Here is a 9,336-nt window from a genome sequence, read left to right as displayed (position 1 = left end):
CTTAGTGAGAACCGGTAATCAAGTATTCAATTTAAGTTGACAAATCACAACTGTTAACATTTAGTTCGATATTTTTGGATTTCTGTATTATGGCCATTCAGACAAATAGAATAGTATTCGTTCCAATGGCGTTCGATCAATCGGTATGGACGGACACCTTTTAAAACTTCACCGGAATTTAACGTCTGCAAAATTTCTTTCTTATGGCATGTTGGCTCTTTGTCCAATATTGACTCAAATCCATGATTGTAGAACATATATTATAGTTTGGACACTTCGAGTGGAATGATCTGTATCCCATTTAGATTCAACATCCAAATCTGTCTGTTTTGACTAAGATTTAACAAATTTTATTGACCAACAGTTTAACTAAACTCGTATGCAAATTGTTTATTCAAATCCTACCATAATGAGTTCCATGAATTTGGATAGTGCTTCATCTAGTGTTTTCGAGCGATGATTTTCCAGCGCCTGCAGACAATATTTCCTGATGGCATCGGATAGGGCCTGAAAGATATTTGCAGTTACCCTATGTTAATATATTTAAAATGACTCTAAATGCATTTGAAATTTTCTTCTCTCATTTGTGTCTTTTAAGATGGACTGCTTATTCTCAACAAAGACTGCGGTATCACGTTTTGTAGGAGCTTAGAATAAATGTAATAATTTGATGTGAAAAAATAGGTGTTCCAAAGTTAACAAGATGCAATTAAAGGATGAATTAAAAAAGTAAAATTAGATGTTTGGCGACTGGTTACGGAGCATTCACTGATATTTATGGCTTTCTCAGTCTCTTATACGTAAGCAAACGTTATATGTATGGGTTGGCCGACGTTTCGGTCATTTTGATGGCCTGGAACTAGAAATGCCATAAAAAACTGTCGAAACGACATACAATCTATACATATTGCATGTGGCACTCACAATCGTCTGAGCTCTCGATCGAAGCAGATCGTTTTCTTGTGCTGTGCATAGAGTAAATCTATATATATATATATATATATATATATATATATATATATATATATATATATATATATATATATATATATATATATATATATATATATATATATATATATATATATATATATATATATATATATATATATATATATATATATATATATATATATATATATATATATATATATATATATATATATATATATATATATATATATATACATTGTGAAGGTCAACCATTGTTTGAGGCTGGCTTTGTTCGCCGGTGCCTAGGTTGGTGAAGTGAATAGTGGAATAACCGGACAAGCCGCTAAATAAGCTAAGTATCTTTTTTTTTTTCATTTCCCTTTCCCCCGATCGGTCGCTACTTCTTAGATCCCTTTCCCCCTGAATATAAGTTTCACCTCTCGTTTACACCATGTGCTATCCTCGTGCCTAAAAGGCCGAGGGCGAAGTAACATTGCATGGGAATGATGTTCCCATGGATTTACCGGATAAACCCGAAATCACTCCCTCCTCTGATTCCCCCAGTCCTCCTCGTATTAAAACATACCCACCCAGTTCAATTGGGCCCTGGGTGGTCTATTTCCGGCCCATCACGAAATCGCTTAATATTTTAGAAATCTCACGGGAGCTGACTGCTAACTACCCGGCCGTAGCTCAGATAACACGTGTTAGAGCTAATAAGATACGCATATTAGTGAATAACCTCGACCAGGCAAACCAGATTGCACGCAGCGAGCGTTTTAAAAAGCAATTTAAAGCGTATATACCTTGATTAGCAGTGGAGATCGACGGGCTCGTCGCCGAGCCGGGTTTGAAGTGCGAAGACGTGTTGAAGTACGGAGTTGGCTGCTTTAAGGACCCCTCACTTGAACATGTGAAGATTCTGGAATGCAAGCAATTGTATTCCGCAAAAACTGAGAATAATAAGACAACTTATTCTTTGTCAGACTCGCTTCGGGTGACTTTCCCCGGTCTTCCCTCCCCAACTAAGGTTCGTCTACGTGTTCGCCTGTTTGTACCGTGGGTAATGAACTGCAGCAATTGCAAGCAGCTGGGCCACACAGCCACCTATTGTGGCAATAAGAAAAGGTGCGGCAAATGCGAAGGAGAACATGAGGATGACGTTTGCGGTGGAGAAACTGAAAAGTGTATTTACTGCGGGGGCCTTCCGCATGATCTTAAATCAGCGCTCCCTTAAGGAACGCTCGAAGCGCTCTTATGCAGAAATTCTTAAGAATGTTTCGCCATCTGTCCCTTCCGAAAATTCCTTTGCTCTTTTGGCTGGCGTTGAGCAAGAATCTGACGACCCACAAGAGGGAACATCTTTGGTTAACCCAGGGGAGTCCAGGAAGAGGAGAAATCTAGCCTCCCCTAGATTGCCTCGTAAGGGTGCCAAGGTGTCGTCCACTCAGAGTGCGCCAACTACAATCAATAAATCCAACGGAAGTGATGCACTAAAGCCGAAGCAATTTGCTCCAGGACTTGGAAATTTTAATTCTAACAAGGAGTATCCATCACTTCCAGGGACACCAAAAACCCCAAGTGTTCCCTTTTTTCAAACAGATACTCAGTCCAGTAGCGGACTAATGAAATTTTCTGACATAGTGGACTTAATTTTCACAGCTTTCAATGTTACTGATCCTCTTAAAAGCATTCTGATATATTTTCTTCCTATGGTGCAAACATTTTTGAAACAGTTAACTGCTAAATGGCCCCTCCTTGCAGCGATCGTATCCTTCGATGGCTAAGTCATCGAACGAGGTCACTGATTCGATCACTGTCTTACAGTGGAATTGCAGAAGTATCCTCCCGAAAATCGATTCCTTCAAATTTTTACTAAGCAGTTTAAAATGTGATGCTTTCGCATTATGTGAAACCTGGTTAACTTCCGATATAAATCTCAACTTCCACGACTTTAATATAATCCGTCTGAATCGAGAAAACCCTTATGGAGGAATACTTTTGGGGATCAAAAAGTGCTATTCTTTCAACCGAATTAACCTCCCTTCAACACCAGGCATTGAAATTGTCGCTTGTCAAGTTTTAATCAAAGGTAAAGACCTTTGCATTGCTTCCATCTACATTCCTCCTAGAGCCTCGGTAGGGCACCGAACGCTTTGTAATATCACGGAATCCTTACCGGCACAGCGGCTAGTTCTGGGAGACTTTAACTCGCACGGTACGGTATGGGGCTGTCTTCATGATGATAATAGATCAACATTAATACAAGATCTTTGCGATAATTTCAACATGACCATCTTAAACACGGGAGAAACGACGCGGATTCCTACACCACCAGCACGCGCAAGCGCGTTGGATTTATCGCTTTGCTCGACATCGCTACAGTTAGATTGCATGTGGAAGGTGATCCCTGATCCCCACGGTAGCGATCATTTGCCTATCGTGATTTCAATTGCTAACGGTTCAAGACCATCGGAAACAATCAATGTCTCATATGACCTCACACGGAACATTGATTGGAAGAGTTACGCGACCGCGATATCCGTTAAAATCGAATCCACTCAAGAACTTCCTCCGGAGGAAGAGTACAGATTTTTGGCTGGCTTGATTCTCGACAGTGCGAATCAAGCTCAGACTAAACCAGTACCCAGCGCGAATACCCATGGACGGTCTCCCACCCTGTGGTGGGATAAAGAGTGCTCAGAGCTGTACGCGGAAAAGTCCACTGCATATAAGGCCTTCCGGGAAGACGGGTTACCCGCTAGCTATCTACAGTACGCGTCGTTAGAAAGGCGAATGAAGAGTCTAATGAAAGCCAAAAAACGCAGTTATTGGCGCCGGTTCGTCGACGGGTTAACGAGAGAAACAGCGATGAGCACTCTTTGGGGTACGGCTCGACGTATGCGTAACCGTAATAGTACCAACGAGAACGTGGAATATTCAAACCGTTGGATATTCGCTTTCGCCAAGAAGATCTGTCCGGACTCTGTCCCGGTACAGAAAACGTGCCGCGCCGCGTCTCCTCACGATACCGCGAACGAAACACCGTTTTCGATGGTGGAGTTCTCACTTGCTCTCTTATCATGCAACAATAACGCCCCAGGGTTAGACAGAATCAAATTCAACTTGCTGAAGAATCTGCCTGATACTGCAAAAAGGCGCTTGTTGAATTTATTCAATAGGTTTCTTGAGGGTAACATTGTCCCTCATGACTGGAGGCAAGTGAAGGTCATCGCCATCCAAAAACCAGGAAAACTAGCCTCCGGCCACAACTCGTATCGGTTGATTGCAATGCTGTCCTGTATTCGGAAGTTGTTCGAGAAAATGATCTTGTTTTGCCTCGACAATTGGGTTGAAGCAAATGGCTTACTGTCAGATACACAATTTGGCTTTCGCAAAGGCAAAGGGACGAACGATTGCCTTGCGTTGCTTTCTACAGAAATCCAAATGGCCTATGCTAACAAAGAGCAGATGGCATCAGTCTTCTTGGATATTAAGGGGGCTTTTGACTCAGTTTCTATCAAAATTCTGTCAGAGAAGCTGCACCAGCATGGTCTTTCACCAATTTTAAATAACCTTTTGCTAAACCTGTTGTCTGAAAAGCATTTGCACTTTTCGCATGGCGATTTAACAACATCGCGATTTAGCTACATGGGTCTTCCCCAGGGCTCATGTCTAAGTTCCCTGCTCTACAATTTCTACGTGAATGACATTGACGATTGTCTTGCCAATTCATGCACACTAAGGCAACTTGCAGACGACGGCGTGGTCTCTGTTACAGGACCCAAAGCTGCCGACTTGCAAGGACCATTACAAAATACCTTGGACAATTTGTCTGCTTGGGCTCTTCAGCTAGGTATTGAGTTCTCCACGGAGAAAACTGAGTTGGTTGTTTTTTCTAGGAAGCGTGAGCCGGCGCAACTCCAGCTTTTATTAATGGGTGCAACGATCAACCAGGTTTTCACATTTAAATATCTCGGGGTCTGGTTCGACTCGAAAGGTACCTGGGGATGTCACATTAGGTATCTGAAACAGAAATGCCAACAAAGGATCAATTTTCTCCGAACAATAACTGGAACATGGTGGGGTGCTCACCCAGGAGACCTGATCAGGTTGTACCAAACAACGATATTGTCGGTGATGGAGTACGGGTGTTTCTGTTTCCGCTCCGCTGCGAACATACACTTCATCAAACTGGAGAGAATCCAGTATCATTGCTTGCGCATTGCCTTGGGTTGCATGCACTCGACCCATACGATGAGTCTCGAAGTGCTGGCGGGCGTTCTTCCGCTAAAAAATCGATTTTGGGAACTCTCATATCGATTGCTCATCCGATGCGACATTCTGAACCCGTTGGTGATTGAAAACTTCGAGAGGCTCGTCGAGCTCAATTCTCAAACCCGTTTTATGGCCTTGTACTTCGACTACATGGCATAGAACATTAATCCTTCTTCATATACTCCCAACCGTGTTCGTTTCCTAGATACTTCTGATTTTACTGTATTCTTCGACACATCCATGAAGGAAGAGATTCGTGGAATCCCGGACCATATACGCCCTCAAGTGATCCCCAATATATTTTATAATAAATTCCGAGAAGTCGACTGCGACAAAATGTTTTACACTGACGGATCAAATCTCGATGGGTCCACTGGTTTCGGTATCTTCAGTAATACTATCACCGCTTCATTCAAGCTCAATGATCCCGCTTCAGTTTACTTCGCAGAGTTAGCTGCAATTCAGTACACCCTTGGGATCATCGACACTCTGCCCACAGATCACTACTTCATCGTTTCGGACAGCCTCAGCTCTATCGAGGCTCTTCGTGCGGTGAAGCCTAAAAAGCAACTCCCGTATTTTCTGGGGAAGATACAGGAGTCCTTGTGTACGTTATCTGAAAAATCTTATCAGATTACCTTTGTTTGGGTCCCCTCTCATTGTTCTATCCGGGGCAATGAAAAGGCCGACTCATTAGCAAAGGCGGGCGCATTAAATGGTGACATAAACGAAAGACCAATCTGCTTCAACGAATTTTTTAGTATTTGTCGTCAGAGGACGCTCAACAGTTGGCAAACCTCGTGGAGCAACGGGGAACTTGGACGTTGGCTACATTCGATTATCCCAAAGGTATCAACGAAGCCTTGGTTCGGGGGGATGGATGTGGGTCGGGATTTTATTCGCGTAATGTCCCGACTTATGTCCAATCACTACACCATAGATGCGCATTTGCGGCGTATTGGGCTTGCGGAGAGTAGTCTGTGTGCTTGTGACGAGGGCTATCACGACATCGAGCACGTTGTCTGGGTATGCGCCGGGTACTTGGACGCCAGGTCTCAGTTAAAGGATTCCCTTCGGGCCCGAGGTAGACCACCAAATGTCCCAGTCCGAGATATGCTGGCAAATCGTGATTTCCCCTATATATTCCTTATTTATACATTCATAAAAACGATAAATATCCCAATTTAGCCCCTCTCTTTTTATTTCTCTTTTTTAGAAGTTTTCTCTTGCCTTGTGGGACCGATCAGCTCCAGACTGCAACTATGTAACCGCCGTCGCACTTACCACTACGGAAACTAAAGCGAGAGCGACTCGAGGTCCGATGACTTTTGAAGGATTCCCCGCGGGTCCGAAGAATACCATCCGCCAATCCGACCTACTAGACTGAGGCGCTAATTTGTTTCGCTGATCTCCCGTTTGCCCGAAAGTTGCAAGTTTTGCTCTTCTCTCCCGGTCACCATCTACGCTTTCTCTCCCCTGTCCTTGATACAACTGCTTCTACAGCCCCCCTCTGAATATCTTGACCAAGCTAAGTCTCCGCTAAAAAAGTTCAAATTAGTATTCTGTATTCCTAGTTTTAAGATAGTTGTAATTTTACCTCGTTGTTAAAACTATTGTCCCCCATCTTGTAAATAGAATTGTATCCCTAGTTTTAAAAAACCTGTGAATTTTCTCATAAATATTTGTTCCCCCTTTTGTGTACCAAACTATATTGTTAGTTTTAAGATAACTGTAAATATTTCCTAAAAAACTATTACTATTGAATTCCTTGTTTTAAATTTTTTTGTAAAAAAAAATCTTTTGCCCCCTCTCTTGTATATAGAATCTTATTTCTAGTCTTAAGATAGCTGTAAAATTTTTCTCTTTAAAAAAAAATATTTCGACATTGTAACCTCCTAGTTTTAAAATATCCAAAATGTAAAAACGAAAGAATTTGGCACCGCCAAGCTAACGCATTTGTGCCTATCAAATAAACGAAATGAATAAAAAAAATATTGCTTGTGGCACTAAAAACTGGATTCGAACCGCACTGCGCATTTAACATTCTTCTAATAAATTCTACTCATAGACTGGTGAGTTCGGCTGAGCTGTCTATGAGAGAACCATATCTATCACTTGAAATTCATGTGATTTGACGGCTCGCAGTTTTCAGTAGCAGTTTGATCACTCACACTTTGAAAGTGCGGAGTCCAGGTTAGTGGGAAGGGCGCAATATCATTTGCTTACGTATAAGAGACTGACAAAACCTTAAATATCTGTAAAAGAATATATTCCCACAACAAAGTTTTTCCAAATCCTATATACGAAGAGTTCAAAAGCAAGGCAAAGCCTTGGTACTACAATCCGTTGCGAAACTTGACCTTGGGTGTAGAAAAAAAAAGTAATTTTAATCAATACCTCAATATCCGTCCTTCCGATGCCACGCCTTTTATGGTTCCTAACCATCTTCGAGAGGCTACATTTAAACATGACTGGATTTTCAAGGCCATATTCGATCAGTATTCCTGAAAAGCGACAGATCCAAAATATTTGAAACCAAACTGTAACTGCTGAAAAGACTATGCTTTTGGATAGCATATTATTAAAATAGCCCTATAGTTTCCCAGGTATCTATAGAAGAGAAAGTAAATAGTAGAACTTCTTCTCACATTCTATTAAAAATTCACTCCAGAGATAGCATCAGATGACACTTACCTAAGAATTGCATAACATTCAGAACATGAGCATGCAAGGATTTGTTGTCTTTCATTTCCGTTGCTTCCGAGTCTTGTGAAAAATCAAAATATTTCAAATAGTTTGGATGTTCCTCGAAGAAACTATTCCACTATTCATTAAAAAGTGTACCAATATATGCAGTGTTAAATGCTGATTACCTACCGAACGAATATGTTCCTGCCATGCACCACGATATCCCTCTTAATAACGCTCCAAGCTCCAACTAATGCTACCTTCTGTGCCTTCGTTAGGCCAGTATCATCCGGCGAGCTATAGTCAACACTTTGACCGGCACCGGCGGTATCAGACATGTTTGGTGCAACTGGCAATGTACTGATGTTTGTTTACGCTCGAAGAAAAGTATCTTGTTGGGCAAATCGCCTGCTTTGTTTTATGTATTTATTGGATAGTTCGAGGACTATTCAGAATTTGCTCAATTTGGTAAATGGTACAAATTACAACTGGTGCAGACATTAAAAAAATCGGTTTTTAGAATTATGCGAAAGACATAACTGCTAAACCAATTGGACACTACACTGGTGCAGCACCACGAAAAGACGAAAATTATTTTAGTTGAACGTGAATCAGGAATCAGGAATTTAGTAGCATCTGACTCAAATGGCACGTTCCCCATGTTGATCGGAGATTTGTGCCTTGCCAAGAATCGTATTTTCATCATTTTCCTGATGGGAAGAATTGGGGAAATGGTAAGGTTAGGGGTAAGGAAAACAACGACACAGAAAAATTAAAACAGAGCATTCTGCACCCCCGGAGTGATGCTGAACGATCTGCAGGTGCTACAACAGCAGGAATAAAACTTCCAACCCCCGGAGGGATTTAGAACCTCTACTTAAACAGTGAGCAGATATATCAACACCCCCGAGGGGATATTGAGATAACAGAACGACAACACCCCCGAAGAGATATTGTCATTCAAATACGGCTAAAAACTATACTGCCGTTATAAGCTTAATTGTCCCATGTTCTATGGGATTCCCTATATACATGGGACATTTAAGCGTAGAACGGCAGTATAGCTCTTTACCACACTGGGTTAGGAACAAAAGCATATCCTTAAATTTCAGCTCTCTGTACATAGGTTGTTCATCTATGTATGGAGAACCAAAAATCCGGATGCGCAATTGCATTAATACAGGGCAATTGCATATCAAATGATATGATGTTCCGTAATCGGATTCACAAAGATCACATGAATAATACTCAGCGCGCTGAATAGTAGCCATGTGATAATTGAGTTTGTAATGTCCAGTCAGTGCCCTGACCAGAATACTGCAGTTGTGCTTGGAAAAATGCAACAAATTTCTTGACATTTTCTGATTCACATCCGGCAGAAAAGCCTTTGTTTGAACGTAAGTTTGCAAGCTACGCCATTGGTTGGCATGTTCGAAT

General features: G+C 41.6%; 1 protein-coding gene across 1 annotated transcript; it reads right to left on the bottom strand.

The window, feature by feature from the left end:
• Positions 1–374: 374 nt before the first annotated feature.
• Positions 375–8,251, bottom strand: LOC131689353 (myoglobin). Its single transcript, XM_058974383.1, has 4 exons — positions 8,089–8,251; positions 7,906–8,027; positions 7,609–7,715; positions 375–507 (listed from the first exon to the last, which is right to left on the bottom strand). The coding sequence occupies exons 1-4, from the start codon at positions 8,235–8,237 to the stop codon at positions 391–393; spliced, it is 495 nt and encodes a 164-aa protein (XP_058830366.1). The 5' UTR covers positions 8,238–8,251; the 3' UTR covers positions 375–390.
• Between the last annotated feature and the right edge of the window lie 1,085 nt (positions 8,252–9,336).

Source organism: Topomyia yanbarensis, chromosome 3, assembly GCF_030247195.1.
Source record: "Topomyia yanbarensis strain Yona2022 chromosome 3, ASM3024719v1, whole genome shotgun sequence".
NCBI classification, from domain to species: Eukaryota; Metazoa; Arthropoda; class Insecta; order Diptera; family Culicidae; genus Topomyia; species Topomyia yanbarensis.
Note: the sequence above shows the minus strand (reverse complement) of the source record. Positions and strands in the feature narration are given on the sequence as shown.